This window comes from Solanum verrucosum, unplaced genomic scaffold (assembly GCF_900185275.1).
Source record: "Solanum verrucosum unplaced genomic scaffold, falcon-dt-bn FXZP01000177.1, whole genome shotgun sequence".
Lineage (NCBI taxonomy): Eukaryota > Viridiplantae > Streptophyta > Magnoliopsida > Solanales > Solanaceae > Solanum > Solanum verrucosum.
In genome coordinates, this window is record NW_026020401.1 from 712,755 (window position 1) to 734,142 (window position 21,388).

The window sequence follows — 21,388 nt, forward strand, 5'->3', positions numbered from 1 at the left end:
ATTTAATATAAAAAAATATTATAGTTGATTGTAATTTATTTATTTTGATAGAATTCATCCAGTCAGGCTTTCACCTCAGGTGATGGTTGTGGAGAGTTTATTTTGCCAAGTCAAAACTGATAGTCTTTTAATTATAAGACTGACGACCCACTCAAATTAAAATTTACTTTGTCTGAACATTTCGTGCATGTATTGATTCAACGTACCAGAAAATTAAATTTTTTTTCTTAACTAGAAATTGTCAAAAGTGTTGCTCATTCTTGTGAGAGTTGCTAAACCTACAACTGTTGTCGTGTTACTGTAGTCAACAGTAATAATTTTTTCATCTATAAATACAGCCTTCATTTTAGTCTCATAATCACAAAATCATAAACACATCAAACAAGTGTACAACTTCATAGACTCTATATACCGGCGATATCTGCTTTTGACTGATAGAAAGCATCTCTCTTTTGTTCCTCCTGACCGAACTCGCCAAAAAAATCACAATAGAAAAAGTTCTTTTTGCCGGGAAATGGCTTCAAGTTATAGCTTCCTCTTTCTTCATATGTTAGTCATGTTTAGTCTAGCAAGTATCGCTTTTTCGGATTTGTCAGATGATTTCTATGATGATATTTGTCCCCAAGCTTTACCAACCATTAGAAGGGTTGTTGAGGATGCAGTCAGCCAAGAGAGGCGAATGGGTGCTTCTTTGCTACGATTACATTTTCATGATTGTTTCGTTAACGTCAGTTTAATTTCTTTCTCTCCTACCTAGTTAATATGTTTGGTAATTGCTTGAGATGTTGTTACTAATTATTATTGTAATAAATGCAGGGTTGTGACGCTTCCATTCTTCTTGATCAAACGGCTACTATTGACAGTGAAAAGACTGCTCGTCCTAATAACAATTCTGCTAGAGGATTTGAGGTGATCGATAGAATTAAATCGGAGGTTGATAGAGTATGTGGACGTCCAGTTGTATCTTGTGCGGACATCTTGGCTGTTGCAGCTCGTGACTCCGTAGTTGCGGTGCGTATTACTCATTTATTCCACTAATAAATATAGGAGTATAAGCTAAAGTTAATTTAGTGAACTAATATTTTGTTACATTATTGACACATACAGTTACATGGACCAACATGGGAAGTGGAACTAGGAAGAAGGGATTCGACTACAGCAAGTAGAACTACTGCTAATAATGACATTCCAACACCGTTGATGGACTTACCTGCACTTATCAACAACTTTAAGAAGCAAGGTTTGGATGAGGAAGACCTCGTTGCACTCTCCGGTGCCCACACTCTAGGGTTTGCTCAATGTTCCACCTTTAGGAATCGCATCTACAATGAGATTAACAACATCGACTCCACCTTTGCAAGTCAACGTCAAGCAAATTGTCCGCGTAGTGGTGGTGATTCCAATCTTGCTTCCCTTGATCCTACATCTGCTCTTTTCGACTCCAAATATTTCAGTAACTTGGTTTCCAAGAAAGGGCTTTTGCATTCCGATCAAGCACTCTTTAGTGGAGGAGAGACTGATGAGCTTGTTAAAACCTATAGTATGAACCTAAGGACTTTTTCGAAAGATTTTGCTAAGTCTATGATTAAGATGGGTAATATCAAACTATTGACCGGAAATCAAGGCCAGATTCGTGTCGACTGCAGAAAAGTGAACTAATGTTGCTAGTGAAATCAAGTGTGTTTCAAGAATTTGGTTATTTGCAATTGTAGTTGTGATTTTTATTCATTTGTAGCCTTTGATAAGTTAATTTTCCAAGAAATTGGATCTTGTTGTATTCATTTGGCGAGTGAATCAAGATAATGTTTTGAATGAACGAATTCCTTTTCATATTTAATAAGTAGATTGAATATCTTCCAAGTTGTTCCGATAAATAGATTACGAAATTAATAATTAAGTTGTATAAGTTATATCTTCTCTATGGTTTATAGGAAATTGCAGAAAAATAAATGCAGAAATCAGAAATACACTTGAAATTGAAAGACGGAAATTAAAGAGACTTGAATTGGAAATTTTCTGATGATTGCATTGATTATTTGATGATGTATTTATAACTGTATTTACACAGTAAAGTAAATCAAAAATACAAAATATTATGTACATGTGTGCTATCTCTATTGGGTTTTGCTTAATAAACTCTAACCATATTCCAAGTATCCAAGTTTGTGATCAAGGGTTGTGATTGCATTTGATTTGATGGCTGAGATGAGTTCCAACACACATTAATTTGTGAGGCCTGAGAGGACAGGTGTCCATTGCTAACAGAAGAGGGAAAAAATATTTCATCTGAATTTTGCCCTAACATTTGAAATGTTTCCCTCATTTCTTTAGACTTCATCTTCTCCAATTCTTTGTTCTTTTGTGAGATCGACGAAACACCATTTTCATCACCCCCTCCCCTCCCCAAGTTGGAGGGCAATGCAGAGAGACCCAACTTGGGAAGAATGGTGTGATGAGAAGGTCCAAATAGTGCCTTAGTAAAAAGATCGGCAAGCTGGGAGGAGACTGGTACATAAGAGAGTGAAATGAGACCAGCAAGGAATTGTTGCCTGACAAAATGGCAGTCGAGCTCCACATGCTTGGTTCTCTCATGAAAGATGGGGTTTCGGGCAATGTGAATTGTTGATTGACTATCAGAATGAACAGGAATGGGAAGCTCCGGTGGATAACTAAGATCAAGAAGAAGTCGATTGAGCCAAGTCAGCTCACATGCAACCCACCGCATAGAACGATATTCAGCTTCCGCTAAAGACAGAGAGACGGAGAGTTGTTTCTTAGACTTCCATGAAATGGGAGAGCCTCCAAGAGTTACAAAATAACCACTAACAAATCTGCGAGTGTCCAAACAAGAACCCCAATCTGCATCGCAATAAGCAACTAATTGTAGAGAAGAATCTCCCGATATATGAGTAGACCTTGAGCAGGATTAATCTTCAAATAGAGAAGTACTCGAAGGGCTGCAATGAAATGAGGAGATCGAGGCTCTTGCATAAACTGGGATAGATGCTGGACCGCAAAACATATATCAGGCCAGCTATGAGTCAGGTAATTTAACTTACCTATTAACCTTTTGTATGAAGTAGCATCAAACAATGGTTCGCCTAAAGTAGAAGACAACTTGACTGTAGGATCGAATGGTGAAGAAGCAACTGGAAGATGATGTGAACAGTCATATTCAGATAGAAGTTCCATAGTATACTTCTGCTGAGTTATAATTAGTCCATATGGTTCTCTGAGAATCTCAAGCTTATCTTAAATTCATTATCAAGGAAAGACTTAAGCTGGTCAAGTTCATTGGAGTTGTTTCCTGTCAAAATGATATCATCTACATATATTGCAACTATTGAGATAAAAGGACCATCCTTCTTAACAAACAAAAAATAATCATTTAGTGAAGATGAAAAACCTTTATAGTCCAGGGCTGAAGTGAACTTAGCATACCACTGGCGTGAGGCTTGCCTCAGGCCATACAAAGACTTATTAAGTTTGCACACATGATGAGGACTTGGACCACTTATACCAAGAGGAAACCTCATGAATACTTCTTGTAAATCACCATGCAAAAATGCATTATTAACATCCAACTGAGATATTAATATGCCAACCTTTCTTCATAGCAATGGTTAAAATGCACCTAATAGTGGTCATTTTAACGACGAGAGTGAAAGTCTCATGAAAATCTACCCCTTCTCTCTGAATATCACCTCTTACAACTAAACGTGCCTTCAACCTTTCCAAGGACCCATCTGACCTTTGCTTTACTTTGTAGACCCACTTACAAGGTAGGGCCTTCTTATACTTAGGTAAAACAATTACTTCCCAAGTCTTATTAACCTCTAAGGCTGAAAATTCAGATGTCATTGCCTGCTGCCAGCCAGGGTGCATTGCAGCCTATGCAAAATTGGTAGGTTCAGTAATATTTAAAGTACTGTTACGAGTCTGCTGATTAGGTACAGAAAGGGTATATATGAGGTTAAATTGAAGAGGTAAAACAGGACTGAGCGAGATCAGTGAGATATATTGCATTACAAATGTAGTCTGATATATATCCAGGCTTCTTATGAGGCCTAGTGGACTGCCTAATAGGTCTTACAGTAGGAGGAACACAAGGCATGGTAGAACGATGAGAAATAGAAGAGAGAGATGATGATAAAAAAGAGGAGTCATCATTAGGCTAGTAAGTTTTAATCTAAAAGTTATTTTTAGCTTTTCATTACATCTCTGGCTATTATGAGTTGAATATTTCGAGAATTTGAGCTTTTATGTTCTGTTTGATCTAGTTTCATCACTATTGCATATTCGATCCTTTGTTTGTTTAAATGAAGTTCCAATAATCCTCTACGTGTGGTCTGTTGAATTAGGGTATTTAAGGAGTTGTTTGAATTTAGGATTTTAGCACTAGTTAGATTTTGGAATTTTAGGACTAGTTTGAATTTGTGATTTTAAGACTAGTTTGAATTTAAGACTAGTTTGAATTATTATTGAGATTTTAGGACTACTAATAGTTTGAATTTGAAATTTTAGCACTATAGTTTGATTTTTGAATTCTAGGAGTACTTTCAATTTGTGATTTTAAGACTAGTTTGAATTTGGAATTTAGGACTAATAGTTTGAATTATATTTGATATTTTAGGACTAATTAATAGTTTGAATTTTGGACACTAGCTAGCTAGTTTGAATTTGAAATTTTAGGGATTTGAATTACAACTTAATTAGAACTTATAATTAATTATAACTTGAATTTACTATAAATTGAACTTAATTAGGAATATGAACTTGAAATTAGAACTTGAACTTGGAACTAATTAGTTTGAATATATAACTAAATAAGTTTAGAAATTAGATATGAACTTGAATTGGAACTTGAACTTATTAAAACTTGAATATATATATATATATAAAACTAATATTCTTGGATTTGAAGTTTATATTTAACTAATTTAAGAACGTTTCGTGCTAGGCAACTGAGGAAGCTCAACATCTAAAAAAGTTAATACAAGACTATATTGTTTCTTTCATCAAAGTTGGAGATAAGGTTGGTGCTTCTAAATTTCTTAAGTTCAAGTACAATTGTTTTCAATGATGTGTTTGTGTCCATTTAGTATTAATACTTTGCTTTAATTTTGTGATAATTTTTTTTGTGTCCATTGAGTGTTTGTTAAGCATAAGTACCAACACTAGTTGATCCTATTGATGACAAAATTGATTTTCTTGCAAGATCGATTTGTGTACATTTAGTGTTGACACTTAGCTTTAAATTTAGAAATAATATATTTGTTAAGCATAAGTACCAACACTAGTTGATCCTATTGATGACAAAATTGATTTTCTTGCAAGATCGATTTGTGTCCATCTAGTGTTGACACTTTGCTTTAAATTTAGAAATAATATATTTTTTAAGCATAAGTACCAACACTAGTTGATCCTATTGATGACAAAATCGATTTTCTTGCAAGATCGATTTGTGTCCATCTAGTGTTGATATTAAGCTTTAATTCAGGAATAATGTGTTTGTTAAGCGTAAGTACCAACACTAGTTGATCCTATTGATGACAAAATTGATTTTCTTGCAAGATTAATTTGTGTCCATCTAGTGTTGACACTTAGCTTTAAAAAGTTGTTAAGTTGTTAAAGTTATAAAGTTGTTTAAATAAGTTAAATTAAATAATGTGGTCTTGTTGATGGATTTAGATGTTGGAATTAATTCTAGTTCAAGTTAAAAAGTTGTTAAGTTGTTTAAATAAGTTAAAATAAATAATGTGGTTTAGTTGGTGGATTTAGTTGTTGTATTAAGTCAAAACTAAACTAGTTAAAGTTGTTATGTTGTTTAAATAAGTTAAAATAAATAATGTGATTTAGTTGGTGAAATTAAGTCAATACTAGACTAGTTAAAGTTATAAAGTTGTTAAGTTGTTTAAATAAGTTAAATTAAATAATGTGATTTTGTTGATGGATTTAGTTGTTGGAATTAATTCAAAACTAAACTAGTTCAAGTTAAAAAGTTGTTAAGTTGTCTAAATAAGTTAAAATAAATAGTGTGGTTTTGTTGGTGGATTTAGTTGTTGTATTAAGTCAAAACTAAACTAGTTAAAGTTGTTATGTTGTTTAAATAAGTTAAAATAAATAATGTGATTTAGTTGGTGGATACTAAAGTAGTTAAAGTTATAAAGTTGTTTAAATAAGTTAAATTAAATAATGTGATTTTGTTGATGGATTTAATTGTTGGAATTAATTCAAAACCAAACTAGTTCAAGTTAAAAAGTTGTTAAGTTGTTTAAATAAGTTAAAATAAATAGTGTGGTTTAGTTGGTGGTAAGTTCTAATTCAAAGTTTTAAATAAATAATTAGTTGATTCATATATATCGTTATAAATTTTAGTTTTTATTTATAGGAAAAATAATTGGGATGCACTCCCATTGAACCGGAGGTTTTCAAGAAGAGTCATGTCAGAAGAAAGAAAATGAGTCGGATCTGGATGTGTGGGTGGAGGAAAGGGCCGAACGAACTTTTGTAAGTTATTTAATATGAATAATATATATTAATAGTGAATATATTTATGATATGTATATATATTGATGTCAATTTTTATATTTAATATGCAGAATAACTTTCATCAGTACGTCGCTGAGAATCTAGATAGTTCGCTCCAATTGACACCTGAACTTTCCACCCAGATTTGGAAAGAAAAAGTGGTAGGGGAGGCACACAAGACACAAGGATTGAGCCTATGGTCTAGGTTGTCGAAACGATATAAGACGACTCCAGTTAGGCTTAGAAGGAATTGGATCATCACGTCAAGCCGAGGCACTTGACGGTGTTTAGATTGCTGCTATGTCGGCTCAAATAACTAAGCTTACAGCAGCACTGGCAGAGTCGGAGCGGAGAAGAGTAGCTGAACAAGAAAGCATGAGTGAGACAGTTCAGCAAATCAAAGAACAAGTGATGAGCCTCGCTCGTTGACCTACTACTTCGGCTCCCGATGACACCGACGACAAGAGTGATGATGATGATTATGTAGAGCCCACTCCCTAGTTTAGATCTCTAGACATTTATGAACTTTTTGTAATTTTGAAACGAATTTTAAAAAGGCTTTATAAGTCGTTAATTTGTGATTTAGATACTTTTTAATGTTATTTTAAGTTTGTTGTTTTACGTTTTGTTTAGATTGTTTATAATTGTGTGTTTGATTGGGCTGAATAGTATAGAATTGAATTGAATTGCATTGCATTTGCAGGTGGACATTAGAAACTATTCAAAAATATTGCAGGAAAAGCGACGGACAGCGTGGTATTGTCCGTCGCTTTTCTGGGTTTTATTATTTTAAAAATCCAGAAAAGCGACGGACAGCGTGGTTTTATCCGTCGCTTTTCTGGGTTTTATTTTTTTTAATTCTCAGAAAAACGACTGACAGCGTGGTTTTGTCCGTCGCTCTTTAGGGATTTTCAAAAATAAAATTTTCACAAAAGCGACAGACAGGGTCCTTTTATCCGTCTCTTTTTTGGGATTTTCAAAAATAAAATTTCCAAAAAAGCGACGGACTGCGTTGCTTTTTAGAAATAAAAAAATTGAAAATTAAAATAAAGCGACAGAGTCCATCGCTTTTGTTAAAAAAATAGTCAAGAAGCGACAGACAAAAAGCGTCGGGCTAAAAAGCGACGGAGACGACTGCGTCGCTTTTCTGTTGATTTTGACCAAAAAAGCGATGAAATCCGTCGCTTTTGGCCGTCGTATTTTGACATTTTTTTAGTAGTGAATGAAGACAAGAAAAAGGTTCAAAGACACATATGCCACCTCCCGTTACTAATGAAAATGGAGGCTTGACCCGATTTGATTGGGACAATGATGCATTTTTGGGACAATGATAACATGGTATTCCAATTCGGGGAAGTAGAAATGACGCCAACTATCGAGAAAGTTCCTGCAAATTATGAGAGTATCGGCATGTGCAACAAGAGGAAGCGTGAACCTGATACAGATCTCCTTTTTCCAAAAATATTGGATTTTTACAAAATTAAAGAAGTACTTTCACTTGTCAAAGTCGAATGGATGGAAAAGCTTCCCGAGCCAAACATTCCACTTCAAAAGCTTTATTACTGATTTGGACGCACAAGAGCTTACGAAAAGTTCAAGGAAGAATTTGTCTCAGAGGAAAAATGGAAAGAAACACGTCATCTTGCTTTTGCAATATGCCTACTTGGGACAATGGTATTTTCCCAAGGACCAAACTACACTATCTATCCAAGTGTAGTAATGGTCACTCATGCTATCTTTAATGGAGTAGGCTACGAGTCAATGATCAATCACTACAATTTGGTGCCCATGATTCTTGCTGACATTTACAGAGCATTGGACAAATGTAAAAGCGCCAAACGTTTCTTTCAAGGGTGCAACCTAATACTTCAAGTGGTGGAAGATGAGACATTTGCTCAAAGCCCATGATGCAGAAGAACCAGATCCACTGAGACGACCAAACCAACTTAGAGGCCACGATTGGTGGGTGTACCTTAATCATTTCAACAGAACTGAAGGTCAAGAATTTTGGTATCCAAGACTTCAGGGATTAAGAGAAGAAAATGTGCAATGGTCGATCGAAAGTATGGTGGTAACAAAACATGGTGATTCGAAGTGAAAAAAAACCTCTACTTGATATTTGTCGGATTGAGAGGAACTCGACCGTATGCTTCAGCCCGAGTCCTTAGAAACAAATGGTGGGTTGTGTACCGGTCCCTTACTAGCCTGGGCATAATTTTTATCCGGACCGGGCCTCCCCATTATTATAAGGGGCTGACTGTTGGTCCGAGCCTTACCGGTCTTGGGTCGTTATCGGGCCGACTTTAATGGGCCGAAACCGGTCGGCCCGACCCAATTGATGGGTTTATGGTAGGATGGTGAACTCTAATTATGTAATGATTGTATTTTGTCTATGAAATTAATAATGTTGAAACTTTAGTGGATCTTCCACAAGTTGTTAAAAAAATTATCCAGGTTCACTCTCTTCAAAATTATTTGACAAGTATATTATAAAACAAACCAATTACATAAGTTATCAAAAAATACCAAAACTATGGGGTGTTTGGTACAAAGGAAAATATTTTCCATTGAAAATATATTTTTTAGGAAAACAAGTGAATTTCTAACTTCTTTTCTCATGTTTGGTTGGTGAATGAAAAATATTTTCTAAAAAAGTTATATCATTTATATAATGGCTAGAGGGTAGAAAATACTATTTAGGAAATTAATTTTTAACCCGAAAGTCAACCTAGATAACGATTCAATACCCAACCTCAACACCCGAACTAGGACACGACCCCGTCGACCAATCTGAATCTGTCCTTGAGATCTGACCCATGACCTAGACCTGACCTTCAATCCAAACCCGATATTTGAATTAGGACCCGACCCCAACAACCGATCCTAGATCTGATCTCGACATTCGACTCAGAACCTGACTCCAGACTCTCTTGATCATAAACCCAACACCGACACCTAACCCTGATGTCTAATTCAATACTTGATCTGGACCCTGACTCTGGAACTAACCCCAATTTGAGATCCAACACCCAAACCAGAGCCCAAATTTCAAACAAAGACACGACCTCTAAGGCTCGACCCGACTCCCAACATAGGATTCGACTTCTGACCCGAGAATCGAACCTGGACTGGGGACCTAATATTCAAATTGAGATCCGACCCTGATCCGGGACTGGGTATTCTATCCAAGACCTGACCTTGACATCCAAATTTGGACACGGTCGAATTCTAGATTCAACACTAACACTCGAATCAAGATTTGACTTTCAAATCATCAGAATGCAGGACCCATTTTAAATCGGGACTCGACATCCGATCAAAGATTCGACTTTCAAATTGGAATTCGATCCCGACTTTCGAAGGGGGACCGGACCATACCCAACTCGAAACCTAACTTTCAAACTAGGATTTTAATATATTTTATGAAAATATTCTTTTCCTAAAAAAATTGTAGAGAGAGAGGCTGGTTCAGGATAGAGGTAGGATAAAAAAATTGAAATTTTCTAAAATTTGAAAATATTTTTCAAAAAGAAGCTTTTATTTTTTATTTTTTATGAGGTAGAGGGGGGGGGGGGGGATCGGTAGAAGGGTCGGTGTAGGAATGAGGTTTAAAAGAAATGATGTTTTCAAAATTTGAAAATTTAAAAATAAAATAAAATTTGAGGTTGGAGGAGAGTTCGAAAAATATTTGTTTTAATTTTTGGAGGAAAGCAATTTTCCTTAAATTTGAGAAAAATAAGTTGATTTGGAAAATATTTTCCAAAACATTTAAGTCAACCAAACGTAAGAAAATTGAAAAGTATTTTTCAGAAAATATTTTACTTCATACCAAATGCGTACTCCTTATATGTACAAACGAACCTTGTAACACACTTCATGGCAGAGGCGAATTTATGTATTAAAATTGGGTCACCGGAACCCGTGGTCATCCGACTAAACTCGATATATTGCTTGTATAATTATTAAAGAATATATTAAATAAAAACTTGTGGAACCCATTCTCAAAGTCGCTGGATGGTTCACTAGTTTGACGGCCTGATTTTACCATTAAGGTCCCGAGTTTGATCCCAAGTTCCAGAAATATTTTATCTTCTCTCTTTAAATTTGCCTTTTATTTTTCACACAAAGAACTCCAAGTCTCCAACTTCTAGTCAAGAATCTAGAAAAATCATCATTGTCAAAGTTTAAGGTAAAAAAAAAATTAGTTTATGATTTCTCTTTTTAATAAACAAACTAACAAAATCATAAATTTTTTAAATATATCACTTTAATTTTAGAGTTTCCATAAAAAAAATCGTGTCTTTACTTATAATAGGAAATCATCAAGAGTTAATGGTTGTTTAGTTTGTAAGATAGAGCGGAAGATATTTGAAAATGTACGTAATGCTGTTATTATAGATCGTTTTCAAAATATGAAGTCTCCTCGAGTACAATTGTAAACTGATAATATTTTTTGTGGTAATGTAATTTTTAAGTTTTGCTCGCTTAGTTATTGTTATTATAAATTTTTTGATCTTATCTTTAGCAATGGTGCACCTGTTTTCTTAAAATTTTGTATTCACCTCTGCATATGGTAACTAACCCTTTCTATCAACCTTACACACCTTCTCATTGGACGCCATTCGGCTTCATACCGGTGCATCCGGTAGAGAAAATAGAGCCATCAGCCGTGTTATCAACAATGTAAGAGCACAACATTAGTTGTAGACGATCAATGATTGCAGGTAGAGGCGAATTTAGGATTTTTCGAACAAGGGTGCACCAAGTAAAATGTATTGAAGTGGAAATTGATCCTTAATCCTCAAGGTCAAAAGTTCAACATCAAATCATGTGGACCATTTAGACTTCTTGTAGTACGGGTGCCAAAATATAATATTATACAAATCTTAGAAAATATATATATAAAATATCTAATTTTACGATGAGACCACGGGAGCCAGTGCCATATTTTTTGGCTCTAAATTCGTCACTGATGCAGGCAACAATTGTGGCTTAAAAAATGAATGTCAAATTTCAAGCCAGATGAAAATTCTTGGATCATTTCTGTTTAGGTTTTACTGGTACCTTTTTATAGTCACACCTATAACTATGTGAAATAAATCTTCGTGCTAGTTGGGACTTACTTTTATCTCAACCGGATATAGCCACATATTATAGAACTCGTTCTAACATGAATAAAATTAACTACTCTCAAGTTAATATATTAATTACTTGCAAACCTCAACTTTGACAATTTAACTATTGGATAATCGCCACATTAATTTGCTAGCTTTTAACATAAAATTTTCTAGTTTTTTTATTATTGTATTCTTTTCAATAATGAGCACTAAGCAAATTGATAATATTATAGGCCTGGTGGACTAATTTAACCTTCAATATCATAGAAGTAGCACCTGAATCATATCCTAACACCAACTCTAAGGAAGTAGATTGTATTCTCATAAATTAAGATAGCAACTACTCCCTTCCTCCGTTTTACTTGTCCGTATTGATTTGGAATACCTCTTTAATTAGAAGGATAAACAGAATTATAATTTTATTATATCACATTTTGAATATAATAAATTCAATACTTTGAGAAATAACTATAGTTAATAAGAAGGGTGATTAGAAATTAAGTGATAAACTATCTCTTGATTTTCTAGATCCTACAAATACAAATGGAATTATACATTATTTTATTTAAAGATTAAAAAATTCCTTTTGTTGCGGAGATAGTTTTGCTACATTATAACCAAGTTCAATTAATACAAATATCATTCTACAAAATCAGTATAAACAAATTAAAAGAGACATAAAACGTATTATTCAAACATAGTTGTTGATCTACTGATCAAATATCTTCTCTTCATCAATATTTTGTTTAATAGATTTTTCGGTGTGAGACTCGTTATGGTCATGCCCATTAATTGATTGATATTGAATTAACGTACCATATAAATAATGATTAATGAATGAGCCAATAATTAATTAGACCAATGACAAGTATCCACTCTATTCTTTAATGAACTAATAAAGACCATTATCATCAATGATAGTTATTGGTTACCCTCATTATAACAAAATTATTTGCATGTTAATTATTTTTAACGTTGACATGAGATTTTTTTGGTAGATATAGTCCACGTTGAGTTGTTATTCGTCTTTCTATATTTTATATGTTTCGCCAAATTGGAGTGGGTACTTACTTATAATATTATTAACGGAGAATGGTCACAAATGTCCTTATAATATGTGAAATTGAATAATAATATCTTAGTTACTAGTTTTTCTTTGAAAATGTAGTTGCCGTTAGGGGTGTGCATCGGTCGGTTCGGTTCGATTTTATGTATTATTGGTTTGGTTTATCGGTTTTTGGTTTTTAAATATGTTAAACCAATAAGATATTTTTTTATCGGTTTATCGGTTTAACCAATAAGAAAATACTTAAAAAACAACTATATGATTTTCCTAATAAATTTGATGCGAAACTACAATAATGTAACTTTACAAATGCTCATAAAATAGAAACAATAATAACAAACATGAAAAGAACTATACAAGTGTAACACAAAGAGGAATTAAGAAGAGTAGGGTTCTTACTTTAGATTTTAACGTTTTGTATAATGTGAAATTGTGAACTCAAAGTCATTGTGAAGTGTGAATTGAAGGTTAAAGGACAAAGACGTAACTAGTAAGATATTGAGATTAATATATAATATTTATGTACAAGTAAAAGTAGTAAATTACTAGTCTTAATGGGTTATCGATTTACCCAATAACCCATTATTAAAAACCAATACCAAATCGATAACCCAATATATTTTTTTTATAAAACAATTTAAAAACCGTTAACCCAATACCCCAATAACAGTAATCAATAACACTTTTATCGGTTCGATTTTTGCACACCCCTAGTTGCCGTCAATAATTTGGTCCAAAAATGTCCCTAATGCAAATAATTTGGTCTAAAATATATCCCTATTATTACTTAATGGATCAAATATGTCTTTTTCGGATAATTATAGTAGCTTTTAAAAAAACATTTTATTCCTAATAAAAATATTACTTTTAAAGAACCATTTATGATTTTTTTTTAAATTCGCTTTAACTAATAAATAAGTAGGAAATAATTTTCTAATCTTCTTAATCTCATTTTAACAATATATTACAATAGAATAACTCCATACAAATTTTTAATAGGTCATATATATAAGATCATTACAATCCCATCATCAATTTCCATTTTTAGGTAACGCCAATTTTTTTAAGAAAATATAAAATATTTTTTTTCTTTATCTTTACCGATTGAAGTTGGATAAGCATTTTTGTAATTAAAAAAATATAATCATTAGGAAAAGAATGTATTTAAAAAGAAAATAAATAATAAATTAATTTAAAAATAGCATTTTTGATTCATTAAATAACAACATCTTTGGACCAAACTATTAATGACAATATCATTTTAAGACCAAACTATTAATTGAGTACATTTTTGTTCAAACAATATCATATCATATATAGTTGATAGTAAATACTTCGTAATTAGTACGGTTTATTTGCCAAGTCAATATTGATATTTGATAGTTTTTTAATTATAATACCGACGACCCACTCAAATTTGTAATAATTGATTATCAATTTCTATGTCCGAACTTTTCATGCATGTAATATTTCAACGTACTAGAAAATTAAAAATTGTCTTGTTAGAAATTGTCAAAAGTGTTGCTCATTCTTGTGAGAGTTGCTAAACCTACAACCATTGTCGTGTAACTATAGTCAACATTATTTTTCACCTATAAATACAGCCTTCATTTTAGTTTCATCATCACAAACTCATAAACACAACAAACAAGTGTACAACTTCATAGAGGACTCTCTATATACAAAATGGCTTCAAGTTATAGCTTGGTGTTTCTTCATGTGTTAGTCATGTTTTGTCTAGCAAACATCGCTTTTTCGGATTTATCAGATGATTTCTATGATGATATTTGTCCCCAAGCTTTACCAACCATTAGAAGGGTTGTTGAGGATGCAGTCAGCCAAGAGAGGCGAATGGGCGCCTCTTTGCTACGATTACATTTTCATGATTGTTTCGTTAACGTCAGTTTAATTTCTTTTTCTCCTACCTAGTTAATATGTTTGGTAATTGCTTGAGATGTTGTTACTAATTATTATTGTAATAAATGCAGGGTTGTGACGCTTCTATTCTTCTTGATCAAACGGCTACTATTGACAGTGAAAAGACTGCTCGTCCTAATAACAATTTTGCTAGAGGATTTGAGGTGATCGATAGAATTAAATCGGAGGTTGATAGAGTATGTGGACGTCCAGTTGTATCTTGTGCGGACATCTTGGCTGTTGCAGCTCGTGACTCCGTAGTTGCGGTGCGTATTACTCATTTATTCCACTAATAAATATAGGAGTATAAGCTAAAGTTAATTTAGTGAACTAATATTTTGTTACATTATTGACACATACAGTTACATGGACCAACATGGGAAGTGGAACTAGGAAGAAGGGATTCGACTACAGCAAGTAGAACCACTGCTGATAATGACATTCCAACTCCATTGATGGACTTACCTGCACTTATCGACAACTTTAAGAAGCAAGGTTTGGATGAGGAAGACCTCGTTGCACTCTCCGGTGCCCACACTCTAGGGTTTGCTCAATGTTCCACCTTTAGGAATCGCATCTACAATGAGATTAACAACATCGACTCCACCTTTGCAAGTCAACGTCAAGCAAATTGTCCGCGTAGTGGTGGTGATTCCAATCTTGCTTCCCTTGATCCTACATCTGCTCTTTTCGACTCCAAATATTTCAGTAACTTGGTTTCCAAGAAAGGGCTTTTGCATTCCGATCAAGCACTCTTTAGTGGAGGAGAGACTGATGAGCTTGTTAAAGCCTATAGTACGAACCTAAGGACTTTTTCGAAAGATTTTGCTAAGTCTATGATTAAGATGGGTAATATCAAACTATTGACCGGAAATCAAGGCCAGATTCGTGTCGACTGCAGGAAAGTGAACTAATGTTGCTAGTGAAATCAAGTGTGTTTCAAGAATTTGGTTATTTGCAATTGTAGTTGTGATTTTTATTCATTTGTAGCCTTTGATAAGTTAATTTTCCAAGAAATTGGATCTTGTTGTATTCATTTGGCGAGTGAATCAAGATAATGTTTTGAATGAACGAATTCCTTTTCATATTTAATAAGTAGATTGAATATCTTCCAAGTTGTTCCGATAAATAGATTACGAAATTAATAATTAAGTTATATAAGTTATATCTTCTCTTCTTCTCTATGGTTTATAGGAAATTGCAGAAAAATAAATGCAGAAATCAGAAATACACTTGAAATTGAAAGACATAAATTAAAGAGACTTGAATTGAAAATTTTCTGATGATTGCATTGATTATTTGATGATGTATTTATAACTGTATTTACACAGTAAAGTAAATCAAAAATACAAAATATTATGTACATGTGTGCTATCTCTATTGGGTTTTGCTTAACAAATTCTAACCATATTCCAAGTATCCAAAGTTTGTGATCAAGGGCTGTGATTGCATTTGTTCTGATGGCTGAGATGAGTTCCAACACACATTAATTTGTGGGGCCTGAGAGGACAGGTGTCCATTGCTAACAGAAGAGGGAAAAATTATTTCATCTGAATTTTTCCCTAACATTTGAAATGTTTCCCTCATTTCTTTAGACTTCATCTTCTCCAATTCTTTGTTCTTTTGTGAGATAGACGAAATACCATTTTCAACACCCCCCCCCAAGTTGGAGGGCAGTGCAGAGAGACCCAACTTGGGAAGAATGGTGTGATGAGAAGGTCCAAATAGTGCCTAAGTAAAAAGATCGGCAAGCTGAGAGGAGGCTGGTACATAAGAGAGTGAAATGAGACCAACAAGGAATTGTTGCCTGACAAAATGGCAGTCGAGCTCCACATGCTTGGTTCTCTCATGAAAGATGGGGTTTCGAGCAATATGAATTGCTGATTGACTATCAGAATGAACAGGAATGGGAAGCTCCGGTGGATAACCAAGATCAAGAAGAAGTCGATTGAGCCAAGTCAGCTCACCTACAACCCACCGCATAGAACGATATTCAGCTTCCGCTAAAGACAGAGAGACGGAGAGTTGTTTCTTAGACTTCCATGAAATGGGAGAGCCTCCAAGAGTTACAAAATAACCACTAACAGATCTGCGAGTGTCCAAACAAGAACCCCAATCTGCATCGCAATAAGCAGCTAATTGTAGAGAAAAATCTCCCGATATATGAGTAGACCTTGAGCAGGATTAATTTTCAAATAGCGAAGTACTCGAAGGGCTGCAATGAAATGAGGAGTACGAGGCTCTTGCATAAACTGGGATAGATGCTGGACCGCAAAACATATATCAGGCCGGCTATGAGTCAGGTAATTTAACTTACCTATTAACCTTTTGTATGAAGTAGCATCAAGCAATGGTTCGCCTAAAGTAGAAGACAATTTGACTGTAGGATCGAATGGTGATGAAGCAACTGGAAGATGATGTGAACAGTCATATTCAGATAGAAGTTCCATAGTATACTTCTGCTGAGTTATAATCAGTCCATGTGGTTCTCTGAGAATCTCAAGCTTATCTTAAACTCATTATCGAGGAAAGACTTAAGCTGGTCAAGTTCATTGGAGTTGTTTCCTGTCAAAATGATATCATCTACATATATTGCAACTATTGAGATAAAAGGACCATCCTTCTTAACAAACAAAAATAATCATTTAGTGAAGATGAAAAACCTTTATAGTCCAGGGCTGAAGTGAGCTTAGCATACCACTGGCGTGAGGCTTGCCTCAGGCCATACAAAGACTTATTAAGTTTGCACACATGATGAGGACTTGGACCAGTCATACCAAGAGGAAACCTCATGAATACTTCTTGTAAATCACTATGCAAAAATGCATTATTAACATCCAACTGATAAATACGCCAACCTTTCTTCATAGAAATGGTTAAAATGCACCTAATGATGGTCATTTTACCGACAAGAGAGAAAGTCTCATGAAAATCTACCCCTTCTTTCTGAATATCACCTCTTACAACTAAACGTGCCTTTAACCTTTCCAAGGACCCATCTGACCTTTGCTTTACTTTGTAGACCCACTTACAAGGTAGGGCCTTCTTATCCTTACGTAAAACAATTACTTCCCAAGTCTTATTAGTCTCTAAGGCTGCAAATTCAGATGCCATTGCCTGCTGCCAGCCAAGGTGCATTGCAGCCTGTGCAAACTTGGTAGGTTCAGTAATATTTAAAGTACTGTTAAAGGTCTGTTGATTAGGTAGAGAAATGGTATATAGGAGGTTCAATTGAAGAGGTAAAACAGGACTGAGCAAGATCAGTGAGATATACTGCATTACAAATGTAGTCTGATAGATATCCAAGCTTCTTATGAGGCCTAGTGGACTGCCTGATAGGTGTTACAGTAGGAGGAACACAAGGCATGGTAGAACAATGAGAAATAGAAGAGGGAAATGATTATAAAGAAGATGAGTCATCATTAGGCTAAGTTGTTTGTACTGGTGAAGATTGATTAGGTAGGATGGGCTATGGAGATGAGGGAAAATATTGATCAGGAGCCGTAAAGATAGGATAAGTGGAAGGAATAGGAATAGTCTTGAAGGGAAAAATATACTCAATGAATTTAACATCCCTTGAAACAATGATCTTCTTGGTTTCTAGGATCAGGAGTTTATATCCCTTTTGTCCAGGTGGATAACCCAAAAAAGCACAAGCCAAAGCTCTTGGCTGAAACTTGGTTCTAGACTGAGTTAGATCAGGAAGAAAATCAACTTCCTCACTATGATATATTGCATTCAATTCCAATGGAGTATCTACGGAGGAAGAATCTTGAAGACTATCAAAACAATTCATATCTTGAGTATATTTGTGTTGATTTAGAAACACACTTGAAGCATCATTTTGAACTTCCAAACCCTCAAAATATGTAATAGTAGTAAGATCTTTCATTTAAAAAAACTCTTTAAGCTATTGTTGAAGGCTTGATTAATGAAGAATCGGTTCATGTTATAATAATTTCATCTACATACACAAAAAAATACAACCCTTAGAGGCTTTCCAAAAAAAAAAGTCATATTTATTCAGCTCAAAAGAAAACTGTGTAGAAAAGTAGACAAAACTTGTCATACAAGGACATATAAAGACTACTTCAACTTTCATACATCTGATTTAGGTGATGGGAACAAAATGGTGGAGGTTTCATATAAATATATTCTTTATGATCACCATGGATAAAAGTATTTTTGACATCTATTTGATAAAAAAGGCAAATTTCTGAAGTAGCAATGGTAATAATAGTTCGCACTGTAGTCATTTACTATGGGTGCAAAAGTCTCCTCATAGTCCAAACAATACTCATATTTGTTACCATGAACAACTAATCAAACTTTGTACCGATCAAGGGTTTCATTGGATACAATTTGAATGAAATAATCCATTTACGTCCAATTTGGGGACATTTGAAGGACATGAAACAATGTCCTATATGTGTTATTTTCTTTAAGAGCCAAAATTTCTTCCTCCATTGCTTTCTGCAAACATTCATGCTTGGAAGCTATCGAGTGACATGTTGAAACAAAAAATGTTGGATAAAGCAAAGGAAAAGACATATCAGTTTGGAGTAGGAGATACTCTAGTAGATTGTCGAGTAGGATCAAGAGGATCCGATCTTAAAGAGTTCTTAGATTCTAGTTGTGGTGCAGTTTCAAATGGCTGATGTTTGTGTAATCAAGACAGAACTTCCAATTCAAGTGTCTACGATTGTACAATAGTAATATAGCCCAACCGAATGAGTTGGGGTGGAGTCCGAAGGGAGTGGTTGCAAGAATTAATAGAAAAGTAAAATCAACTTCTAATCAATCATAGCTATAAACATTAACGATTAAAAACATACTAAATCTAAAGGTTTGACACGAATGTCAATTATTAATGGGGGGTTTGTATTCAAGTAATGACAAAAATAGCAAAAATATAAAGATGCGAGATAGGGAGACGGGATTCTTGGGATGTGATAGGAATATGGGATAAAATATACTATTGGGTAAATGCTATTGATAGTAAATCACTGAATATTTGTAACTAAGCTAGACTTTAATTGGGGTAAATTCTCTCTCGAGCAACTTACCCCGAATTAACTCGGCTTCTCTCGAACACCGAGTTGTAGCATTTAAGTGCAGCCTCTGCTTTAGCCCATTCAATCTCTCAAGCTGAATGTGTGGGAGAAGAGCTAGGATTCACTCTCTCGAGCTGAACCCACGACGACCCAATAACCACTGGCTATTGATTTAGTAGTTTTAGTTTTAAAACCTCTCTCTCGAGCAAGCCAATAACACTAAGATGAAATCGTATTTGCAACTGCAATTCCATTAAGTTCAAACATAACTACTAAACGGAATCACATTTAAACAACAAATAGACTAACAATAAGCAATACCCAACAGGAAATTTAACCCATATTCACAAAATCACACCCCAAGAATTGTGTTTTAGCGAGACATAGAGAAAGGGAAGAAAATGATACCAAATCGAAATAACATCAACTGGTATGATTTTTATTCACTTCTAACGAGTCTAGAGTGAAGATTCTTGGATATCGACTTCCAATTTGTTGGAGTTGGAAGTCTTCAAATCTTCAAGAACAATGTCTCCCAAAAAACTCTTAAGAACTAAAAAACTAAAAATATTCTAAGTCTCAATAATAATTCTCTACAACCTAAAACTAAGCTACAAAATTAATGAAGCATAACAAAGGCAACCAAAGTTTCTGAGGTGTGTATAAGTAGGTGGCTAACTATTGAGTATTTCATAAGGAGTGACACCATTTAGGACTCTTGAGGGAAATCTATTGATAAGGAAAGTAGTTGTTAAAACACACTCTCCCCAATAAGATATAGGAAAACCAGACTGAAAGAGTAATGATCTGGAAGTTTCCAAGAGATGCCTATGTTTTCTCTCCACCACCCCATTGTGTTGTGGTGTAGCTACACCAGAGGTTTGATGAATAATTCCTTTGGAATTGAAAAATTCAGAAGTGGTGAAGCTTTTTCCTAATTCTGAAGCATTATCAGTCCTTATGAATTTGACTTTACAATCAAACTATCTTTCAACCATAGCTAAAAAATACTTGAACATAAAGAAAACATTGGCATTAGTTTTGAGTAAATAAGTACGTGTAGCTCTACTGAAGTTATCAATAATAGTTAGGAAATACTTAAAACCATTGTAAGTAGGTGATTTGCAAGGTCTCCGTGTGTCAACATGAATGAGTTCAAAAATGGAATTAGATGTGATTTCACTTGTAGGAAAAGGAAGTTTAGATTGTCTAGCAAGAGGACAAATATCATGATAAAAATTTGGTATAGAATTGAAAGCAAAAGATTTGATATATTTCATTGCAGATATGGGCAAATGACCTAATCTGTGGTGCCAAAGTTTTACATCAGAATCCTTTTGGATTACTACAGAATTTGAAAACGAAATTAAACTAGGAGTCTGAGCAGACAAGGCTGTCTGCTGGACTCTTTTCTTGGAAAGTTGACTGGAAAATTGAAGTTGATATATCCCTTCTTTGACATCACCAAGAGCCAGAGGCCTCTTCATGGAAAGGCCATGCAAGAAACAATTAGTGGAAGAAAAGATGATGAGACATTGAAGTTGAACGCAAAGTTTGTGAATATACAAAAGATTATTCCTAAAATAAGGTATATAAAGAACCTTATGAACAATAAGGTCTGGAAATAAAGCAACACTTCCTATGTGAGTGGCTTGTACTTTAGTAGAATCAGGCAAGTTCACATAAACAGAGGAAGGGAGAGG

General features: G+C 34.3%; 3 protein-coding genes across 3 annotated transcripts in view; all 3 read left to right on the forward strand.

Moving 5' to 3' along the window:
* LOC125839970 (non-specific lipid-transfer protein 2-like) overlaps positions 1 to 21,388 on the forward strand; it is a 554,062-nt gene that overhangs the window by 298,664 nt on the left and 234,010 nt on the right. The gene's annotated exons all lie outside the window — the stretch shown is intronic.
* Positions 515 to 1,659, forward strand: LOC125839950 (peroxidase 2-like). The gene is made up of 3 exons (XM_049518912.1): positions 515 to 727; positions 817 to 1,011; positions 1,108 to 1,659. The coding sequence occupies exons 1-3, from the start codon at positions 515 to 517 to the stop codon at positions 1,657 to 1,659; spliced, it is 960 nt and encodes a 319-aa protein (XP_049374869.1).
* LOC125839953 (cationic peroxidase 1-like) lies at positions 14,401 to 15,545 on the forward strand. Its single transcript, XM_049518915.1, has 3 exons — positions 14,401 to 14,613; positions 14,703 to 14,897; positions 14,994 to 15,545. Exons 1-3 carry the CDS (start codon positions 14,401 to 14,403, stop codon positions 15,543 to 15,545), a joined length of 960 nt encoding a protein of 319 aa, XP_049374872.1.

What these genes read in the sequence shown, in the direction of transcription:
- LOC125839950 (XM_049518912.1), top strand. Translation starts at nt 515, where the DNA reads ATGGCTTCAAGTTATAGCTTCCTCTTTCTTCATATGTTAGTCATGTTT. An exon ending in TTCATGATTGTTTCGTTAAC is followed by an intron (nt 728 to 816) that starts GTCAGTTTAATT and finishes TAATAAATGCAG; the next exon opens with GGTTGTGACGCTTCCATTCT. An exon ending in CTCGTGACTCCGTAGTTGCG is followed by an intron (nt 1,012 to 1,107) that starts GTGCGTATTACT and finishes TGACACATACAG; the next exon opens with TTACATGGACCAACATGGGA.
- LOC125839953 (XM_049518915.1), top strand. Translation starts at nt 14,401, where the DNA reads ATGGCTTCAAGTTATAGCTTGGTGTTTCTTCATGTGTTAGTCATGTTT. An exon ending in TTCATGATTGTTTCGTTAAC is followed by an intron (nt 14,614 to 14,702) that starts GTCAGTTTAATT and finishes TAATAAATGCAG; the next exon opens with GGTTGTGACGCTTCTATTCT. An exon ending in CTCGTGACTCCGTAGTTGCG is followed by an intron (nt 14,898 to 14,993) that starts GTGCGTATTACT and finishes TGACACATACAG; the next exon opens with TTACATGGACCAACATGGGA.